The sequence below is a fragment of the Phoenix dactylifera genome, chromosome 2 (assembly GCF_009389715.1).
Source record: "Phoenix dactylifera cultivar Barhee BC4 chromosome 2, palm_55x_up_171113_PBpolish2nd_filt_p, whole genome shotgun sequence".
In the NCBI taxonomy this organism is placed as follows: domain Eukaryota; kingdom Viridiplantae; phylum Streptophyta; class Magnoliopsida; order Arecales; family Arecaceae; genus Phoenix; species Phoenix dactylifera.
In genome coordinates, this window is record NC_052393.1 from 3,902,824 (window position 1) to 3,925,736 (window position 22,913).

The following is a 22,913-nucleotide window of genomic DNA, read 5'->3' on the forward strand; positions in this document are numbered from 1 at the left end:
GTAAATGTGAGATTGTAAAAAGATATAAAGTGCCCTTAAAAGTTATAAAAAGTAAGGGTACTTTTTGTCTAATGAAAAATGGGTAGATTGATAACCCACCATAACAGAGAGTAGGTTATCACCCATTAATTAAATATTAAAGATAAAAAAATAAAATTACATAAAAGAGATTTATAAAATTTTAGCGAACAGATTTTTCCAACAATCTATCCATGGATTTGATAGAAAATCCCACCAGTATTCCACCTCCACTAGACTGCCAGATTTGATAAGGGAGAGGAGATCAGACAGTACATTGAGTTCCTCCAAAGTTTTTTGAGATATTGAAAGCTTGACCAGTAGCATCCAAGAGTTGGTAGCTGAATTCCAACGAGGGAAAATTGAAACATCCTGATCCAAAGCAAATTGGAAAAGGTTTAAGAAGATGGTGCAAAAGGCTTGGTCACCAATCCAATTATCTTTCCAAGTAGCAGTATTATCATTGTTACCAAGGGCCAAGGATCAATTGATCCAAAAATAAAAACAAAGTGGGTTTTTCCTTGGAAAATCCCTAAACGCTTTCTACATCTGGAATTTTTCCCCATCTTTGCTTTAGGGGGATGGTGGTTCCATAAAATCGGTGCCGACGTCAAAGTCCTGGAGTCTGGAAGGCCGTCCCCGCGTCGTCCTCCCCGAGGCCACGTCCGGACAAACAGCTTTGGCCGGCATCAAAACATCGAGACGAAAGACACGAGGTGTCGGCCGGCACCTCTTCGCGCGAAGAGGACATGGCACGTGTGCTTCGGCGTTTCATTAATGCCCACGTCGCTCTCATTAATGTCTCGTTCAAAGAACATCCTCAAATCCATTGGTCCAGCCGCGCGTTCCACCCTCCCTTTATTTCTTGTGAAAAAATAAAGAGGATCCAGTCAAGAAGGGTGCAAGATGGTAGAAACAAATCAAGAAAACAATGAAATTCCACAATCCATGGCGAATCCCGACGGAGCCAATAAAATCAGAACTCCCAGGTCCCTAAATAGTCGCTACGCTCACTCCTACCTTATCCCTGATCCTAGCCTCATCAATCCTGCCAATAACCGCAGGGGACGGCTCTCAAACTCCGACGGAGGAAACGACGCGCACCGTTCCCTTGTCCCCATCGGCTCCACCGCCTTCTCTTCTTTGCCATAAATCCTCATCCCAGACGGCGTACGAGATACTTCGGAACTGGAGCAATCCGGCGGGCAGAGATGGCGAGGTCGGCGGTGGCGTTTCTCTGCATCTTCTTGGCCATCTCCGCTTGCAACGGCGGTTACATCCGTTACAATACAAGCGCCGGCATCGTGGCGGGGAAGCTGAATGTGCACCTGGTCGCGCATTCCCATGATGATGTCGGGTGGCTGAAAACCATTGATCAGTACTATGTTGGATCCAATAATAGCATTCAGGTTGGAGTTGGTATTTACTTGGAATATAATGTGGTTTCTCGGATTTCTAAGAGAGAGAGGTCATTTCTTTCGTTTCTGCAATGCATGCAGGGTGCTTGTGTTATGAATGTGCTGGACTCGGTGGTTGATGCCTTGCTGAAAGATCCTAACCGGAAGTTCGTTTTCGCGGAGCAGGTTTGCCCTGCAGCCAGTACTTCTCAATTTTTGGTTCTGGATTTTAACATGATTTGAATTTCGTGTAGGGTAATGTGGTAAATCCAAGGATGGAGTGATAGATGTTATATATGTATGTATATCGTGTTGAACTATGGGTTTTGCAAAGCCTTATGTATCTTGCTTTGTCTTATGTTACTGATAAGCAGCCTTTTTATTTCAATCAAAATTTTAAACAAAAATAAATAAATAAAGTTTTGGCAGTTCTTTTTCCCCATATTGATTCTGCTAATGTCTTGGAACAGGACTCTGTGATGTTACCTAGCCATCTTGGCAGCTACTGCTTATATGATAATCTAAGAGCATCAAATAAAATCAGAAAGAGATATTAAAATTAGGTAAGGTCTTGGTTGATGATTGTCCCCTACTATTATGTAAATAGTAGAACCGAAAGAAAATGTTAATCGGTTTAACAGGAAGACTAAACTGGAAGTTGTGTATCCATATCAACTTATTTGCATGAGGTCTTGAAGGAAGTGCATGTCCCCTTATGTTACATATATAATTAATTGTCGAAGCATCTTTGATTAGCTTAGATAAGAAGAGAGTCTACCAAACTCGCATGGCAATTTTCTGTTATTACATTGAATAACTTTAGCCTTAACTATCTTGGTTTATGACATTGGTAATCAAGTATGCTCGAATCAGCTTACGAGTTGACAAACAGATTTTATGTATATTAAATTGGTACACCTCATACTATCTCCTGTTGAGCAAAAAATGTTTCATTACTGCAAGCACATTTGAAAATTAATGCAAACAATCAAGAACAGGTGCCCTCAAGTATCTTGTCAAAATGAAATCTAGGCAGCCATTACTTTCATGTCATCTTCTCAAGTATCTTTCAGCTCAGCCTTCATGATTTTGGTGGCTTGGAAGGTATGCAACTTGTAGATTGCTGGAAAAAAAATGTTGAATGCAACCAACTGAAATCTCTTCATTTTCACATTAAGCTGACACTTATGCAGATTGTATATTAATATATGAACATTCTCTTTACGAAGTCTGTCAGTTTGATGAACCACTTGATCCAAAACAAGGATAGGTGCATATCTTTTCTATTATGCGAAATTCTATATCATGTGGTTTCAAGTGGAGCTCCTGCCAGCCACACTTTGTCACCCTAACTGCAACGTTGAATTTATAAATGAGAAAAAATTATAGAGATAAATATGGGAAAAAACCTTCATGAGCTATTGTTACTCAACCTATTACTTATGTGTTTAGTTCCCAGATATTTAGCAATGAAGAATAACAGGACTTTTACCAACAATTTTTCAGGCTTTTTTCCAAAGATGGTGGAGAGAACAAAATGAGCAAACTCAAGAAGTAGTGAGAAAACTGGTGGATTCTGGCCAACTGGAGTTCATGTATGAAATTTTTTGTCTTCAATTTTCTACCAAGAGTTGCTATTAGTCAGCCATCATTTAATGACTGTGTGCTTGGTTCAGAAATGGGGGCTGGTGTATGCATGATGAAGCCACAGTCCATTACGTTGATATGATCGATCAAACAACTCTTGGTCATCGCATGATCAAGAAGCAATTTAACAAAGTTCCTCGAGTTGGATGGCAAATAGATCCATTTGGACACTCTGCTGTGCAAGCTTACTTGCTTGGAGCAGAGGTAATGCAAAATCACCACCCCCCCCCCCCCCCCTCTTTTCTCCCTCTCTCTGTCGCACACACTGCATAAAATAGGGCCATATCTGCAATAACTCTCATCATTAACTATAGTAATCAATAAACCACAGAAATTGTACAAAATGTTGTAATCTGCATAACACAGGGAGCATAGTAGTGATCATGCTCATTATTAACTGTAGTATTCGATGAACCTCACAAACTACAAGATCTCCATGCAGCTTCTCCCTTTTCCCAAACTACACTTCTCTTCTCAAATTCATTTCTCTTCATTTCCCTTTTGCAACAACCATTCTGGTAATCTTATTCATTTTTCTATGTAGGTTGACCCGCTGGTTCCTCAAACTGTCGACTTAGGATATCCTACATTTTCTTGAAAAATTGGACATGAAATTCTACTCATGGCGTATCTATATACTCTCCATTGTCAGATCAGATACATGAAGATAATTTGTTCATCTTCAATTATAGCTCAAAAAGTTTCAGAAATCATCACACTTTCTGTCTCAAATATTTCCATTATTCATGCCTTGAAATGTGCCTGCTCTCTGGTCCAGATACATACAGATGGTTTGCATATTTGATTTTGTTACTGTATACTGCAGAATTCACTTATGCCATGATTTGTTCCCACAGCTTGGTTTCGATTCTGTCCATTTTGCGAGAATTGATTATCAGGATAGGCAAAAGCGTAAGGTGGGCAAATCTCTTGAAGTTATATGGCGTGGGTCAAAAACTTTTGGTTCCTCTTCTCAGGTTCTAAACTTCTTCCTCTTCTTACTTGTCCTATGCCAATAGATACCTTTTTTCTCTTGACATGCTCATTTGAAACTCCAGATTTTTGCAAATGCCTTTCCTGTTCATTATAGTCCTCCGGAAGGGTTTGGCTTTGAAGTCAATGATGACATCCTACCTGTACAGGTATGAATTCTAATTGAAAGAGATCTGAAGTCAACTGCTTTTTTTCATTGGTCTGGTTACAAATTTGCAGGATGATAAACTACTTTATGACTACAATGTTGAACAACGTGTAAATGATTTTATTGATGCTGCGATAACTCAAGTAAGCCTTGAGGTTCTTTTTATTTTTCTTTTCTACTTTCGCCCTTGAAATTTCATGTAGGAGATCTCATATTGCTTTGCTTCTCGTTACTTAAAATTTATGGGTATGTCTAGACTTTTCATACATGCTAATTTCACACTTAAAATTAGGCTAACGTGACACGCACAAACCATATGATGTGGACAATGGGTGATGATTTCAAATATCAATATGCGGAATCTTGGTTCAGGCAAATGGACAAACTTATCCATTATGTCAACAAGGTATCTTTGCTGTAAGATACTTGATATTTAACTCTTCCGCTTCTCTTGTAAAGATATTCTGATCAGCCATGTCAATGTAGCAGGATGGTCGTGTCCATGCACTATATTCTTCTCCATCAATTTATACTGATGCAAAAAATGCAGCAAATGAATCTTGGCCACTGAAATTTGACGACTATTTTCCGTATGTTGTGCTTGTTTCCTTAATTAAACTAAGATTTTTTCTTCGCATTTTTTTTTGAGAATAGCAGTTGGAGTACCACCAATCATTTCATAGAAATGATGGAAGATTACCCTTGTCAAACACTTGCAACATCACATATTTTGAAGTTTAAACATGAGAAAGTAGGATCATTTCTCAGTTTCTGCTGATGCCAGTCCAATCAAATTACAGAATTGGGTAAAAACTAATTATCAGTTCATGTGATATCTGAGCTGGCCTACTGACTTCGCAGATATGCTGATGCGGCAAATGCTTATTGGACTGGGTATTTTACTAGCCGTCCAACGTTTAAGCGTTATGTTCGTATGCTGAGTGGATACTATCTGGTACAACTGAGATGCTTTGCTTTGAATTTTTCTTTAAGTTTTGCCTGGGGTCTTATTTGGTATTGCAAGTTGCTAAAGTATGGCATAACTTATCCTAAATAGGCAGCACGACAAATCGAATTCTTAGCAGGGATGACATCATCTGGTCCATCTACCTGGAGTTTAGGAGATGCGCTGGGAATTGCTCAACATCACGACGCTATCACTGGTACAGCAAAACAGCATACAACAGATGATTATGCAAAACGCCTTGCTTATGGAGCTTCAGAGGTCTGGGGAAATAACCTGCCCTTTTTTGTTCCTGTCTCTCTCTCTCTCCCCCCAGCTCGTTTAATACCTCAGAAGTTTACATTATTAGTGTATTTCCACTGTGTGTCATTTGTAGGCAGAAAAGGTTGTCAACTTAGCTCTTCCATGCTTAACCAATACAAATTGTGCATCTTCAGCAGTAACTTTCAGCCAGGTAAAGTATTTTCATGTTCCTATATATTATATTAACTTTATCTGTTTAGTTCTACTATCACTATCGGCATATCGAGTTTTAACTCGAGTCAGGCCACAAACATGTACTGCTGCCCAAGAATCGCAGACTAAATAAGATATGTTTTGAATGATCTGTTAACCAAAAGAGTTGCTGCATTTTTTTTCTCTTTACCGATTGTTAAGAGATTGAGAATTGACAAAGTTGTTAATTAATCGATGTAATGGATGGATGATGTCTTGTATCATATTATGTAATGCAAGTTGTGGAGAGTGCATGAGTTTTTTTTTTTCTTGATGAAAGTGGAGAGTGCATGAGTTAACTGGATCATTTGTTGAATGTGCATGAATCTGATATCATGAAAATCTTTATCCAATGATTCGAGGTTGTAAAACAAACATGATGCATCTGTGTCGCTTCTGGCAGGATGGTTCCTTATAAGCCAATTCAGTCAATTATGATATACCATGTCAGATACCAAGCTGAAGAGAACTTTCTGTAAGGTCATCTGATTGCCATTGATATATTCCAGTTGTATGTAAAGTTTGAGGTCTCAAATGCTGGGCTGTGCCAGGAAGTTCCATTTGGCATTATGTTGCTGGGCTGGTACTGGCACCCAGCATGGATCAGCACCACACCTATCGATTGTTTTTTTTTATATTTTTCAATTAAAAAAGTATATCACATCCTTTGAATTTTTTTCTCTTTTAATTTCAGCATAACATAGCACGTGCATTGCTAGCCGGTGGCTGGCATGCCCAAAGACACCAGCATACTTAAATCCTTGATATAAGTTAAAAGTGAGACAAGTGATGCCACCTCTTCCTGCTTCAACGATATTAGCTGAATGTTAGCCAAGTCATTTTAGTCTTATATTCTACTTGTAATGTGTTTCTCTTGTTATTATCAGTGCAATTTGCTCAATATAAGCTACTGCCCTGCAACTGAGGAAGAAATTTTAGATGGGAAGAGCTTGGTAAGTTGTTCTTTCTCATGTATTTAGAGCTTTAACATCCATGTATTATTTCTTTGGTACAAATTGATATATTTTAATATTTACTTCTTTAGGTTGTGGTGGCATACAATCCTCTTGGATGGAACCGTAGTGACTTCATAAGGATTCCAGTGAGTAGATCAAGTGATAAATTAATTTTCTCTATGGCTCATGATGATTTGAGTTTGCCACTTCTGTGATAGAAAGTTGTACTATCTAAATACAATTTCTTGGAATTAAGCTAATCAAGGTTTGCCGTCTTGGTACCGAATCTTGTACTGGTACCATCTTATTACAGTGTTAGTATGCAGTACAGTATAATAAAGTTCGGCATAATACCGAGTGTCAGTATAGTACGGTACTCTTTATCGGTTCGATATCGGTACGGTATGTTTGATAAGGTACGACACTAACCGTTGCAGCAAACCTTGAAGCTCATGCTAACCTTTTTTTAAAAAAAATATTTATCTCTCGTTATTATGGAGTGTCTTGACAAAAAATGTTGTTTCCTATGGGGTTTACTTCGTAATAACTAGTTGTCTGAGGTGTGGCAATTTAATCTATTAAATATGGAAACAATCTTTATGTTTGCTTAGGATGTTTTCTTAATGATCTTGTTTTGAAGCCATGTTTATTTTTTAACTTTCTTCTTCTATAACTTTTTGCCAATTTGCCTCCCCTAGTTTATCTCATAGTTTACTTACCTTTTTCAGCATTGATAATTTTGTTAAATCATAAATGCAAACAGTCCAATCACCCCTGCTGTTGCTTAGTTAGGAAACGAACCTTTTTTCTGCTTCCTCCTCCCACTTTTCATATTGGGCCTAGAGACCCTAGTTGTAGGCTTTCAAATAGGTTCGGTCCAACACAAGACTTTTGGGCCCGACTTTGGGCTGAGATTTAACAATTTGGATTGGGCTTGATCTTAAGTCTTGAAGCTTTCGAGTAACTCTTGGCCCAGCACAAGATCAAACTAAATCCTGAAAACGGTATAAATTAGGTATAAAATGTATTATTGTTAAATACATATAAAGAGTATCGGCCATTCATCTGATGGATGGCTAGATTGACTCTCAAATTTTAATTTTGAGAAGAAATCCTACTTTACTCAGCCTATGTGTCTTCTCCCTAGTCCACCTCCTCTCCTTTGACAGCCTTCCCAACTCGTCCCCTCAGTGCTCTATCCTTTGCAGCCTTCATTTACTCTTCTGAATCACTCCATCCTCCACCTTTCACCCTCCTTCACTTCTTCCTCCAATCACTCCATCCTCCACCCTCCTCCTCCATCAATCCCTCCACCCTCCTTTATCTTCTCTATTAATCATTCCATTGTCCACTCTGCTTGATGCATCCATCCTCCTTACCAAATTCATCCACCCTCTGTCCTCCTCTTCCCTCGAATGGACCAACATCTGCCCTCCATTTGCTTCCCCTTGTTTCTTTACTATTGTTTTTCTCCCCTTCCATCCTCGGCCCTCAGTCTCTCATGCACCATTCGCATTTTCAATCTTGTCGCCACATGCACAGCTGTTTTCTTTAGCTTTGACATTGCTCCCACCCTCAGTTGCATTCGCATCAACTTGGCTTGGCCATCAAACTCTGAGTGCATCTCTTGAACCTTGCCTCCACTACTCTCTGCCATAGAGATAGTTGTGACAATCTAGACTTGGCACTAGGATTGGGCCTAACTACTCTGAAAATGTGCAATCTTAGACCTAGACCTTGACTTGATTAAATCAATTCAGGCAGAACTCGATAAGGTGTGGTCCAACCTGAGCCCAGCCCATTTCCAGCCATGTCTTTCTGACTGATGATCGGTGTCCGATATGCCTAAGAAACATCTGCTTGCAGCTTCTTTGTATGTGCGTCTGGGTAATTGCTTGTGCAAGAAATAGAAATTCTATAATTGTCATAAAATATCATGTTTTACAAGCCTAGTTTATCGATCCTATAGCTTCAAATCTTTACCTAAATTTGGATACAAATAACATGATATTTGTATCCAAATATCGGTATTCCTAGCACTTCGGGTCATGATGGGTTGGGGAACTAGACTCTGTAGATCAGTATTCCTAATTACTCAAATTGCCCTTTAGTCATCAAAGTTGTGGGCTGGTGACACATCTAAAAAGGATGAAAAAAGATGCAGATGAAAAGATCATTAAATAAAAAGTAAAAATTCATTACTCTTCTGGCAATTAAAACCTAGAAGTGGATCGATCAGACTCAAATAACCTTCAATTGTTGTCACTCTCTGAAGAATGCACCAGAGATAGTTTTCATTGCTATAATTGCAGTATTCAACAATTGGACTCGTCTCTCTTTTTTATTTGTTTAAGGATATATTGCTTCTCACAAACTGCATTATACAGTGGAACATGTGATCTCATAAACTGCACAGCAACATGTGTCAGGGTATTTACCTGTTCTACTAGAAGGTCATATTTGTAAACCCTCCTACCGTCCGTCTTTGCAATTCCTATCACCAAAATCACTTCTAGTATGGTTGTAAATATTCTAAAACACAGCTCATTCTCTTAATTTTTCTGTTTCTTATTTAAATGAATAATATACAGTACATTTGTATATTCATAAACTTTTGCATTTTTTATCCAAATGCTATTTTGCTATCAGGTTAACGATGATCTTCTTGTCGTACGAGATTCTAATGGAAATAATATCGACACACAATTTGTGGAGGTGGACAATGTTACTAGCAATATAAGAAATTTATATGTCAAGGCTTATCTAGGAGTGTCACCAAAAGAGGCACCAAAATATTGGCTTGTATTTCAAGTTTCTGTCCCTCCATTGGGTTGGAATTCTTACCTTGTTTCAAGAGCAGCTGGGAAAGGTGGGTTTCATACTTCAAATTTATAAATTTTTGTCATTAGTCTCAAAGTGGAGCAACTATGAAGTATACCCTCAGCATGTAATAGTGCCATGCTGCTAAGTTTCAGTCTAGCAAAATGTAGCTTTTTCAAATGGGGCAGACTTAATGCCTGTGCCCAAAAAAGGAATCAGCATAGTATCTAGCTTGAAGCCTAGCCTCTTAGAACACCTAGAATATATGCATTGTAGTTATAAAATTTGTCTTGGTTGTTTATCTGTACCTTTTCATGACATGACACAGGAATGAGCAGAAATGGGTATATCTCAGCTGGTGCTGGTCCAGAAAATGACACAATTGAAGTTGGGCCAGGACCTTTAAAAATGTCCTTTTCATCGACATCTGGACAACTCAAGAGAATGGTTAATTATAGAACAGGAGTAAGTTATTTTTACTGATCCACAGTGCCATATCTAGCATGAGAAGTTGTTAGGACATCCTGAAACTGTGATTTGCCGTTTAATGAGAATTATAGACAGTATCTATATCATGAAATAATGCTCAACTTTAGAAGTTGCTTTTTTGTAAATCCATGTTTTATTTTCCAGTGATTTTAGCTTGCTATAAAGTATAAATCTCTTATATCAATAAGCTGCTGATCTGGCTTGCTGATTGAAGTTTCCATTCATAATTTCTCTTTCAGCATCCTGCTTTTTTCACAGCTTTGGCATATGTTTGTTAACAAAGTACTATCTTTTTATTGTTGGATTGAGGATAGCACTAAAGAAGGATGTGATCTTCGACAAGAAACAATATTTTTAAATTATTGAAAGCTAATCGTTTTGGCCGCAAAAAAATATTAGCTTACCTTAGAAATAGACATGAAAATGCATAATGATGGTCTTGTCTGGTGATATTATGTTTCTTTTCAAAAATTTATTGGGGATTGGTAATATGGTAATTTGGTTAAAAATAATTAGGTTGCTGTAGTTCAGTCACTGGAGTTGCTATTCAATCTATAATAGTCCATCCACTTTATATTTGGAATTTAATTACAAAATATAAGATAGTTAAAACATAATAAGGTCGATATGTTACTTGTAGGGGGGAATAGGATCCTATAAAGCTCACAAGTTCTTCACTGAAGATGAAATATAGAATCAAAATAACTGAGGCAAAAACCACTTTAAAGATTTGAAAGGCAAATGACCTAATTGGAAGTTCAACATATTTTCTCTTTTCCTGAGTATTATGTCGCATAAAAGCTCATTCTATCATAGAGTAAAAAAAAAGTCAATGCACAGGAAAAAGGAAATATAACCAATATACTTTGCCATCAACCTGTGGAATCCATGCCCCAGAGACAGTTTCTATAGACCAGACATATCCAAGCTGTTCAGCTAATAGCTTCACCAACATGGTCAAAGATGATTCTGTTGTTGTTTATAGCTCTGATACCAACTAGCAATATAAATGATAGAAAGAATGTGAATATGGATAACAGACTTGAGGTGAAAGAAAGAAGGAAATGAGACACATGAAGTGGGACTGGAAAGGCACTGGTACAATGTCAACATCCACCATGTGGAACCCCAGGACTTCATTGTTGATTATAAGCAAAATGTCCAAAACACCATGTCCATACATCTTGAAACAGGAATTTTCACGCAGTTTTAAGAATCTTTGCCATGCGGTAATCTTGATGGATAAAATGAATATGTGAATTCTTTTCTTGTCTTATTGTCATTCATTTTTATTATTGAGATCCTGCTTATTACTCAATACTTTGCCTCTTGATGTCCTCTACTACAGCTTGAACAATGTTCAATTATTATAAATTAAAACTGAACTCAAGCTAATATTGAGACATAATGTTATCTTTAAAATTTAGAAACTTCAATGTTGTATGCAGTAGTCTTTCTTAGAGTAGTCTTATATGCATCAGGTGGATATACCCATACAGCAAAGCTATCTGTGGTATGGCTCAAGCAGCGGGGATACAGATCCACAGGTATATAACTTAGTATTATTAACAATACTGATTTATTAAAATTTCTATTTTTCAAGCTAATCATTGGCTGTGCCGCACGTGGTAAATTTCCTAGGCATCTGGTGCATACATTTTCCGGCCAAATGGTGCTCCTCCAACACCTGCTTCCAGATCGGTAATTCATTCTATAAACCTTGTGATATCACAACTTGATAGATTACTTGGCATTGATGCAAATAAATACTGTTGTGCAATTGTTCTTTGATTCAGGTACCTTTAAAGGTTATACGTGGACCATTGGTTGATGAAGTCTACCAACAATTTAACTCATGGATATATCAGGTTGTTTAGATCTCATTTTCTGTTGTAATATCCTATTCCATAATCCATAGTTTAACTTGCTAATTGTTGAAGTGCACCAACAATTTAACTATAGATATAAAAGTTTGTTGAGATCAAATTTCCTGTCATCAAAATTAAACTACTTGTAACTTATCAGTTTTTATAAATGTTGTTCTGTGAGCACTCTCATAATTGATAACATAATGTAGGCTTCTTTGAGTTTTCCCATTGAAGAGATGAGTCTGGATTAGGTATGCATTCGTATATGCAGATTCATATGTACTTTTGCATGTTGGTACTGTTCGTGAATAATTTCATCAAATAAAAGAAAGTCTTTATTTTAAATCTTTCTTTTATATATATGAATGTGCTTGATCGATTCTGCTTATTGTTTTCACATATACCACGTAAAGAAAATCATTTGATTTCAATCATTTAAAACCTTCCTGGTAATAGCATTTCACATATCGAGCAATATATGATGACTTGGTGGATTCAAATTATTTCTACTCATCCATTTCCTGACTCATCCTGTCCCAACACTTGGGATGGTGGTATGCTGTTCCACTGTTGAAACCTTGATTCTGGTTATTATCCTAATCTAATGGAAACAGCTTCCCTTCTCCATCTTGTTTCTTCAACTAACAGCTTGCCCTTCCTTGATCTCATCAATTATCTATCGACCTGATTTTGTCTGACCATTATAGATGATAATCCATAGTTAAAAATAATTTCAAAATATGTTCTTTTTTATTCTCCTGAGACTTTGATGGCTGAGAGGGCCTCCTTATAGTCCTTTTGCCAATTCCAATGGCTATCACCATGTTGTTAATTTATATATCTGCTTAACAAAAATGTACTAGGTTCACTCAGCAAAAATGAACTAGATAATGGGTGATGATTATCTCCTATACTGTATATTACTGTATATAGCTAATGTGGCATTCATGTTGACTAAAAATATGCTTTTCTTATGGAATCATGTTTCTCTTACGAAATCCTCATCAAAAGATTCACATATGATTTATTTCAGGTGATCAGACTTTATAAGGACAAGGATTATGCAGAAATTGAATATACTGTAAGTTCTTTGCTTGTGCTTCTTTTGTATAGAATGCTTGCTGTGTAGAATGCTTATTTAATTTTAGATTCAAAAACTAATAATAAATTTTTATCTGTTCTTCCTTGGTCACAATGTCTATGTTCTTTATTAAATTCATTGCTAAATTTTCTACTTTTCTTGAAGGTTGGGCCCATTCCTACTGATGATGATGTTGGGAAGGAGGTCATTACACGATTGACAGCAAACATGGTCACAAATGGGACATTTTTTACAGACTCTAACGGCAGAGATTTTCTAAAACGGGTATTTATCTAGTTTCAAGCATACATTAGCTGAACATGCATCTTTTTTTTATTTTGTTCAGTTGGTGTCGACCCAACCAGATTCTGTGAATCACATTAGGTGAGGATAATTTTGAGAGTCATGTTTTTCTTCATGTTTTGAGAACATTTTTTTCTTCTATTCATTGTGATAGGGGTTACATTATGCTTCAAAAAGATTGAGGTTCTTGAATATGTGAATATGTACCAAAATACCATTTATTAGAGACGAGCAAGCCAAAACAATAGAAATTCTGTGCTGATTGAGTATACTTGTAGCATCTAGTTCGGAATGACAGGCCATTTTTTCTAAAACCGAACTTTAGAGCATATGCAAATTAAAACATTTATGACGTAAGCTGATTATTGATTCAAATGGTGCTTACCTACAAAACAACTTTTCTTGTTAAAAAAGAAAAAAAATAAAGAGAAGTTAGAGATTTAGAAATGAAACTAGCGGGACACTGATCCTATCTTTTTTTCTTTAAATACAAGATTTTCCTGGATGGCAGTCATTGATAATTGTGGTTTGAAGAGTAAGTGATGTTTTTGAAATATATGGGATGAAATACATGGATGACATAGATAAAGCTATAAGTATTAGGTGGAATCACAAAGCCATGTATATTTTCTTTCTTAAAGACTGAAGTTGAGGATAATACATCAATGATTTATTTATGTATAAAGAGCATATTAAATTTTATAAATCTTCTGTAGAGGGCATAACTTATTCTATGCTTTAAGCATCCAAAAAATGATACAACATATTGTGTTAATATCTGGGTTTTGGTGGGGGTGATGCATTCAGATTTTATAGGTACTAGGGAATAACAAAAACGAGGCTTCTAAAGTTATATAGGTTGTGATGGGAGATGACTTTACATTTGGCTTAAACCAAGGAAGTCGGTTCAGCCCGTACCGAACCAGTACCAGCTCTAATCGCTCCGGTTCGGTGTTAAAAATCGGTACCGGCCTATACCAACCAACCGTACCGGCCTGTACCGGTTTTAAATTTTTTTGAGGCTTTTGGATGCGTGAACCAAGCCAAACTAGTGGTACCAGTTCGGTACCAGTCCGTACCGGTCTGAACCGGTACTGGCGCCCACCGGTACATCGATACGGTTGGTACGGCGGACCTTGCTTTAGACTTAGATGAAGGTACAAATAGGCTATTGCGTGTGTCATTAGTGTTAAAGGTTGGACACTAGCTCCATGATGGGAGAAAATGGCATCTTTTGATCTATAAAGGTATTTGGAGGTGATTGGAGGGGTATAACTTAGATATATTTTTTAACTCTAGGATGTGGCATGCAAAAAAAAAAAAAAAATCAGTAGGTCTTGAAATTTTTCCATGTGTTGGTTCACACATCATTATTTAGAATTGTGTCAGAATTTCAATTAAAAAGGTCAAGGTGATCTGGGGAATGACAAGGATAGAAATTAAGAACTTGGCAGAGATTAAAGGTTCAAATAATTGAAAATGTCATTACGAGTTTACTTAGGGTTTATATGAATAATTCATTTGGGTTCATGATCTGGAATGAATACTGGCATTGGGTATCGGTATTTATAATTCTTGATGTGACTAGTATTGCGCTTATGATGATGAAGGGTATTGCATATTAGTGAGTTCTGGAGTGTGACCATACTCTAATATACAAGAAATGGACAAAGATCAACATCAAAAGATACACAACTTTGTTAACATTTTGTCTAAAATTACACAAAAATAGACAAGCAAAATTTTTTTTTATAATGTTCGTTTTTTTCTTCCTTATCAGTGAGAATGACAATTTAAGACATTTGTTTGACTCATCCAAACAAGTCCAGCAACAATGTGAAAAAAGAAAGATGTACAACATATAAAAATTCCATCGTAGTTTAATAGGTCATGCTTGAGATCTTATTCAGGTAACTGAAGTTTCAAAAATAAAAAATCAGGAAAATGAATTTCATATTATATCACAGTAGTATGCATCAAAAAATGCATGTGCATGGTAGTGGGTTTTAATTGAGCATGTTTTCAACTGTATAATGAGATTGTAACTATGGAAGACTTTAACCATCACTGCTGATACATGTCATGTTACACGTGTGCTTCATTTTTCATGCTTTGATTATAAAATATGAAGTTATTTTGATTTACTTTGCCTTGTCTTTTTTCAGGTCATAAGAGTATAAATTATTGTTTAGCATTCCACGTAAATAAAGATATGTGTATATATATGTGTGTGTGTGTGTGTGTGTGTTTCAAGTGCGAACTTGATCTTGCTAGATAACTTTTCTAGTAATTTTATTTGAGACAAGTTTACTATGAGATTGTGTTTCTAGGTTCGTGATTATAGGGAGGATTGGAATCTTGAAGTGACTCAACCAATTGCTGGAAACTATTACCCGGTAATACTTTGCTCACAAAATGAACTGCTTTTGCTTTTCACAGGACTTTCTCCTCTTTCTATGTGGTAATCTTCAAAATTAGCATAAGGCTAGGGGTCTAAGTAGTGAGACAGCTAGAAAAATTAGTGACAATATGACAAGGTCAATCGATGTGGTTATTATACTAATCCAAGGCATAGTCAAACAAGAAAGAAAAGGCAGAACATATGATAAGTACAATGTACTGTTTAGCATTAATCGAGGACTAACAAGAACTATGGTATTGCTATAAACTGATTTATACTGACTACTTGACCGGCACTTATTGTGCCAATAGAAAAGGGGCTTACATTTGCCAATGGAAAAGGGACATGCTATAGAGACAACACCCAGTGTATCAGCCATACTGGCCTATGCCTTTTGTGTTGACTCATATTGAACATTGTTGACCCAAATCAACCATACCTGTCCATAAAGGCACATTTGCCTTTTAAGTTGACATTGTTCCTTCAGTTTCATTCTATCTTATTTGAAGAGAGAGGAGAGACTTTCCCTCATACTTGGTGACCTCATTTGCAAAATTGGCAACTCGACTATCTGAATATCATCATCTTACAATAGGTTGAATCTAGCATATCAAGATGATGGCATATAAAAGTGGTGGCATTTGTTTTGGTAATTTATATGGCACATCCTTTGAAACCTAGATGTATTTTATCACTTCAGATTTGAATACTTAGTAGTGGGGACGTGTATTTTTGACCAGATGTATGAGGTCATTTGTGAATATAGCAACCAACAATATATTTTGGCAAAAGGTTGGCAGAACCGTCCTGAATCGCCCGGTTCAGGGCGTCCCGAGCCATACCGGCGGTTTACCGGGATAGTTTCGGCAAAGAATCTGAAACGTCTTGCCGGAGGAGGAGAAGGAGAAGGAGAAGGAAAGAGAAGAAAAGAAAGAGCGAGCGGGAGAGGGAGAGGGAGAGGGAGGGAGGTCGGCAGAGGGTGGTGGAGGGTGGCGAAGGCCATTCTCTTTTCCTCTCTCCCACGGTCTCCTATGTCGGTACAGGCCCGGTACGGCACAGCGCGGGCCTATACCGACTCATGCCGCCGGGTAACCGGTATAGTGCCCGGTACTGGCATAGCAGACTCTGTTTTGGCAGTAAATTGTTTCACCCCAAATCCTTCCCTAGAAACATAAGTGCAAAAGCTCATCTGTGTCCAACAGGAGCAGATATATATTTCTACCAGAAATTTTGGTTAAGAAAGACAGACTGATTTTTTTTTCCCTTTAGAATTAATATAACTATGGCTACAAACTTGTCTCTTAAGCAAGCCACTTGACTCCCTCATGACTTATTATAGATAACTCTAAAGGCCAATTTTAGAAACTTACAAAAATTTTAAAAATTTGTACCTGTAGCTCCATCTAACCATGAGGTTGCCAAGTGGTTAAGTTGGTAAAGTCACTAGGTTTTGGATACTAGGGCCTGGGCTCAATCACACCCGCACCCAATTGCAGCTGGCTTCCTCCCATCCTAGTTCTCAGAAAAGTGCCTCATCTAACCCAAGGTTGAATCACATTGCTTAAACAAGTTTCATTTCAATATCGTTGGTGTACTCTGGATTTATTTCCTCTTCCATTAGCCAATTACTATCTGGTGGTGGAGACCAACTTTGTCCTTTCATGCAATCAAGTTGTTGTGTGGCTACTAGAGTGTATACCGATTATAAATTATATGGTCCTTGATTCTCTGGTGGATGAGGTTGACCACGGATTCCTTCCAGTTATGTACAGATGGATTAGAAAACTTACTCTTTTATAATTGTTAGCATGAGAACATCTTCTTCATGTTCCTATTTCTTCTTCAAGGCTTTTCTTTTGCTCTTCAGCCATCAGGTTTTAACTGGTCAGCTCTTTCATCCTTGAAACCTATAACTTTTAGCTCCATTCGCTTGATATTCAATTGCTTGGATATTCTATTTTTCATGTTTCTGGAACCTCTAGTAAACAGTTTTGTCCAGAAATATGGTAGGACAGAACACTGTCATTTCCAATACTGAATGTTAGTGCTTTTATAACAACGATGAGAATCTTTTAATTGTTAGGATCTGATATTAAGATCGAATCTAAGAGAAAAGATGGATAGGGATTCATCTGAGCACTTAGTCTATCGTTGAAGTGACTATTCAAGCCCAAAAGCATAATATAATAAAAAACATTGAGATCTCATTTTCTAGGAGAGTATAGAGAAAAATATGCAAATTCTTTTTTTTTCGTATTTAGGAAACCAAAATTTATAACAAATAGAGGCCCTGAGGAGACATGATTGCCAATAAATACGAACATGATAAGGATTATGATCTAGTGAAATCTGTTATGAAAATTAACCTAGAGTGATGTAGGACTCATCAATTACGTAAATGGAAGAGGGAAAATGATACAAGATAATTTTTCTTGCAAAATGTATAAATCTGTTGCCTTCAAATTTGATTCCTAAGCACCTTGGAGACTTCTAAAAGTAACCCAAAATAAATCCAAACAAGAAATATCCTTAGCGCCTTCTAGGTCTAGACCACATCACATAAATTCACTATTTTACCTTGTATGTTTTTTCTCCAGTATAGTTATTTGGTTATTATATGGCATTTTAGTATTTTTCATGTACTTATAAGATGATATCGTATCTATTGATTAGTTTATTGGTCAAAATTTCAGCTCAACCTTGGAATATATATAGCGGATGGGAAGTCTGAACTCTCCATCCTGGTAGATCATGCTGTTGGAGGTTCCAGCATTAAGGATGGCGAAATAGAAATCATGCTTCATAGGTTTTATTTCCTCCTTGTTGGTTTGTTGTGATTACTTGCAGCTCTTGGTTTCCCTTGTGGTGTTGTTTTCTGACTAAGTACTACTGTTATCTACAAGGCGCATGCTCTCTGATGACTCTAGAGGTGTTGGGGAACCACTTGATGAGCAAGTTTGTGTAGATAATGCTTGTGAGGGGCTCACGGTATGCTGCACCTCAGTTTTAAAAATGTTTCTACATGCATATTTTAATTTTACGAATTTGCATTATATACAGTCCATTGTCGTTAACTATACTGTTTTAGCCAGATAATTTTTCTCCTTGTTCTAAATCTAGGGATCTGAAACCACTTTTGTGATCTTGAATTTTTATTTTTACCCAAAGATATAGTATAATTGTTCAATACAGAATAAAGCCTTACCACTTGTGTTTCAAGTATTGTACCATAAGGGGCGGGGGGCTTGATAAAGCACCGTTGCCAGTCCAGGGATTGGTATTTCCCTCATACCAATAGATGCTACATTGTTGTGCCAACTCCAACGATGTACCATGTGTTGGTACTGCAGCATCTCATGTTGTACCAATAAGGCATTGGTACAAGGCCCAGTATGAAGACTTAAAACATTGCTTAGCATAGTATCTACTTGGAACAAATGAATAATATAATTGAGTGGATTCTCTTAGATTCCTTTTCCTTTTATAGACAATATACTTTATGGTAGTTGAAGTAGTATATAAATTGTGATCTGATATCAAGAATGTTGAAGGGCTCGAAAAACAGGAAAAAAACTTAAAAGGCATGACGTTTAACCAAGCAAGCAGCACGAAGTCCAATACTATCATATAGTTTTGGCTGAAATACTTGAACTTAAATTGAAGAATTCCATATTTTATGATTTTGGATTCAAAGTCTTTGCCTAGAGATTGATGGCTCAATTTCCTCTTCCAGGTTTTGAGAAGATTGAACTGACGCCCGTACTTACGCAAGCCCTTTGTAAAACATAGAAGATCTGATTATGAATTTCAAAATTCATGTGATTCATGGTGTTAATATGTGAATTTTAACAATTTAGATAATAACATATATAAAACAAATGTCCTAGGAAAATTCTATGGCACTAGTCAATCATATCCATTCAATCGAAACTTCAACTTCTCAGTAACTGTTTCACTCCTATGAATAAACAGCAAAGCAAAAAGTCAATGCTGTTCGCTGAAGATGTGTTAAATTGAGGAATAGTTTAAAAAATGAGGCATAGCAAAAAACTTATTCCTGGACACCTAGTTTATGACTGGAATGTTCAATATGTATATTATCTTGAAGCATTTTATTGGCCCCATTCTCAATCTTCTTTTGTTTGCCTTATATAACCACGTCATGCAAAGAACCTTGAGTCTGAAGCTGCATCTTAACATTTTAAATGCTGCCTATTTTTCTATTCATAAATAACCTTATATGTCTATAATGTCAAGTCTTATCTTCCTTGTACTGTGCAATCAGCATATGTTTTATCTCACGTTGTATTATTATGCCTGCCATTTTAGCATAGGAACTTCCTGTTTGCTTGTGGGATATTAATAGTTCTCTTTTTGTTTATATGTCCAAATTGTCTTAGTCTAGAGGAAATTATTATATGAGCGTCAACCAGTTAGGAAGTGGAGCATATTGGCGCAGGACATATGGTCAACAAATTTATTCACCTCTTCTTCTAGCATTCACTCATGAGGTATGTTGTATATCTAACCAAATAAGGTTGCAACTTTATTTTCCCTAGATCATTTGATATGCAAATACCTGATCTCATAGGATGAGGCACGCTGGAAGTCTTCTCATATAACAAAAACAACTATGATGGAAGATGGTTACAGTTTACCTCCTAATGTTGCACTAATCACACTTCAGGTATTAACTTAAAACCACTAATGATCATTGCTTAGCAATCAGTACTCTTCCTAATACAGCTTTGTTTGAATCTTCAGGTTCTAGATGATGGAACTGTCCTCCTCCGACTGGCACATCTTTATGAGGTATGGCAGTGAAGAAGTAATGCTTTTTATGAATTTATATTGGGCTTTTGTTGAACACTCTTGAATGTCTTCAGGCCGGTGAAGATGTCCAATATTCAACAATGGCGAAGGTTGAACTAAAAAGGGTTTTTGCGAAGAAAATGGTATGTCCATCTCCTTGATAGTATATAGCTAATTGTTCTAGTAGACACGTAGGCCATATTCATCGGAGGACAGTTGCCCTATACTTCGTCAAAAAATTTTGTATTCATGGAGAGGAACTTAGGCTTAAAGTACGTTCCCAAAAACTCAATTTAGTATAAAACCGTTATTAATAGAAGATCTTTGTCGCATATATTATTAGTACTCCAGAGCTTTTCCTTAAAAATTCAAATATTTTTGCTAGCATGCTTGTGTTGAATTGTCTATTTTAGAGGTACCGCTAATTTAATGTTTGACATACACATTTTTCTAGTCACATGTTTTATCCACATACCATATAGTAGCCTGCTATGATTTTATATATGACCTATTTCCACCCATTCGTGGATCGTCAGACATTTGTAGGCTTCTAAGTTCTAATGTTTGCCCCACTTTAATCTCATGGTGTTGACGCACTAGAAATTGTTTCCTCTAGCTTAATGTGATTATGACCCATTGCGAAATATAGACTTTTTCATTGCATCTCCATCTTTAGATGCTGAGAGTCAATATATAGGCAATGCTAGCATAAGGTGACCAGAACTCTGGCAGCCACCAGAAAGACTATTTTAATCCAGACCTTATCCTGTCTACACAAGTGGAGTTTGAAATGATTTCAGATTCCCCTTGCCTGTCAGAAATAGTTGCTCAACAGTCTTTGTACCACATTTTTTTATTATGTAAGCATCGCTATCTTTATCATATTTTCACAATTTGTAGGTTACTGCTTAGGATAGTACAGAAAGGTTAAATTATGACCTCCCATCTCATTCTTAGTGGCCTTGATCTTTGTGATGAACACTTAAGGATCTCACCTCTCATCATGTCATCCAGATGCATATCATAATGGTTCCATCACATCTCGCTCTGGTCTCATTTCTGCTACATCTGGAAGTGATTGCAGTGCAATAATTTTTTCACTCTGCTACCTTGTAGTTTGGCCTAATTATCATTGAATAGTGTCAAATTTCATTCCATAAATATTCTTGCTGAAGAGTTAGAATCACGAAGTCATAAACCTTCTAGTGCTATTATTAACACAGGAGCATAAGTTTAATATCCAGAGGTCTCTTAAGATCCTAACGATGTCCTAACAAGTTAACACATCGTGATTACCAATGACTATTCTCTTTATTTATTTGACACCATCCATAATCTTGATAACGTGACCTCTGGATGCACAGTGAGCTCAAATAATTTTCCTACATAAGAAGCATACTTTTGCTTCATAGTGATATATTTTAGGAAGACATACTAATTTGAGACATGTTTTGAAAATATGATTGTGGATCATTTAAATGTTCCTATATTTAAGCCATGCAACTTTTTCCTAGTTTTTTATTATGTAATTTTATGCTCATACTATGGATTATGTCTTCCATTAGAACTTCTCATATGGATATTTTTCCTGTGACTTCTTTTCATTTTTCACTCTTTAGTCAGGTAAAATGTACTCAGTTAGGTAAAAGTCCAGTTCCTAAAGGCAAAGGATTTCCTGTAAATAGTAAAAACACAAAATGGGTTTAATCTTCTTTTCCCTTGTAGATTAAAGAATTGAAGGAAACAAGCTTATCAACAAACCAAGAGAAGTCTGAGATGAAGAAGATGACTTGGCAAGTTGAAGGAGATAATGGACGTTTTCCGGCACCAGTGAGGGGTGGCCCAGTCAACAATGTCACCCTTGTTATTGAGTTGGGACCGATGGAAATCCGTACATTCTTGTTGAAATTCTAAATCCAGTCCCTGAAATAGTGTCAGGTTTTTATTTTGTGATCCTGCAAACTTGGAGGATTGCAAGACCCAAATCACTCGTCTCACACCTATGCTCCCAAGCAACAGAACCTGGTTTTCAACCATATGTATTCTTATACATAGTATCTAGCTTCGAAAAGCAGTGTGATGGATTCATTCTACAGTATTGCAAATAAACAGCCTAAATGCACCATTAGTTGACTTTTGCCGTCTTAGAGTTGTTTCCTGTTATTGAAGAGCAATTATCTGATTTACCTAAAATAAGATGCTTTGCTAGATTAGTTGCACATAAAGAACATCAAAGAATTGTTCTTTTCTCTAGTTAATTGAAGAATTATATTCAGTCTTGAAGTTTTTGTTACATCCTTGTATGCCAAATTTTGGTTTAACTACCCCTTTCTGCATATGTCGATATCACCTAGATGTTTGAGAAATAATCTGCGACTTTTTTTAGGTTGTGACAGATTCCAAACACTTCCAAAGCATTCTAGAATCTAGAATGTAATATCTCAGTTATAGCAACCATGCAATTGACTCTTGATTTGCTTTGGATCTGATATCGTTTAGGCCACTCACCAAGTTGCCCTGA

General features: G+C 36.7%; 1 protein-coding gene across 6 annotated transcripts; it reads left to right on the plus strand.

Moving 5' to 3' along the window:
* The first annotated feature begins 630 nt into the window (after nt 1–630).
* Nucleotides 631–22,645, plus strand: LOC103706173 (alpha-mannosidase-like). Of its 6 annotated transcripts, none has more exons than XM_039117780.1 (30): nt 635–1,007; nt 1,083–1,427; nt 1,518–1,601; nt 2,922–3,010; nt 3,092–3,266; nt 3,920–4,039; nt 4,121–4,204; nt 4,275–4,346; nt 4,496–4,609; nt 4,690–4,793; nt 5,065–5,158; nt 5,261–5,428; nt 5,544–5,621; nt 6,550–6,615; nt 6,708–6,764; nt 9,268–9,487; nt 9,767–9,903; nt 11,409–11,474; nt 11,569–11,628; nt 11,724–11,795; nt 12,829–12,876; nt 13,042–13,161; nt 15,510–15,575; nt 18,274–18,386; nt 18,484–18,568; nt 19,981–20,091; nt 20,172–20,267; nt 20,345–20,392; nt 20,467–20,535; nt 22,118–22,443. In XM_039117780.1, exons 2-30 carry the CDS (start codon nt 1,230–1,232, stop codon nt 22,304–22,306), a joined length of 3,003 nt encoding a protein of 1,000 aa, XP_038973708.1. In that variant the 5' UTR covers nt 635–1,007; nt 1,083–1,229; the 3' UTR covers nt 22,307–22,443. The 6 variants fall into 6 exon arrangements, 5 of the variants coding, with proteins under 5 accessions (XP_038973708.1, XP_038973713.1, XP_038973707.1 ...); XM_039117789.1 differs by lacking the exon at nt 635–1,007 and adding an exon at nt 1,886–1,978 and having other exon boundaries at nt 1,229–1,427; XR_005507774.1 differs by having other exon boundaries at nt 631–1,427; nt 19,986–20,091; nt 22,118–22,645.
* Nucleotides 22,646–22,913: the final 268 nt, after the last annotated feature.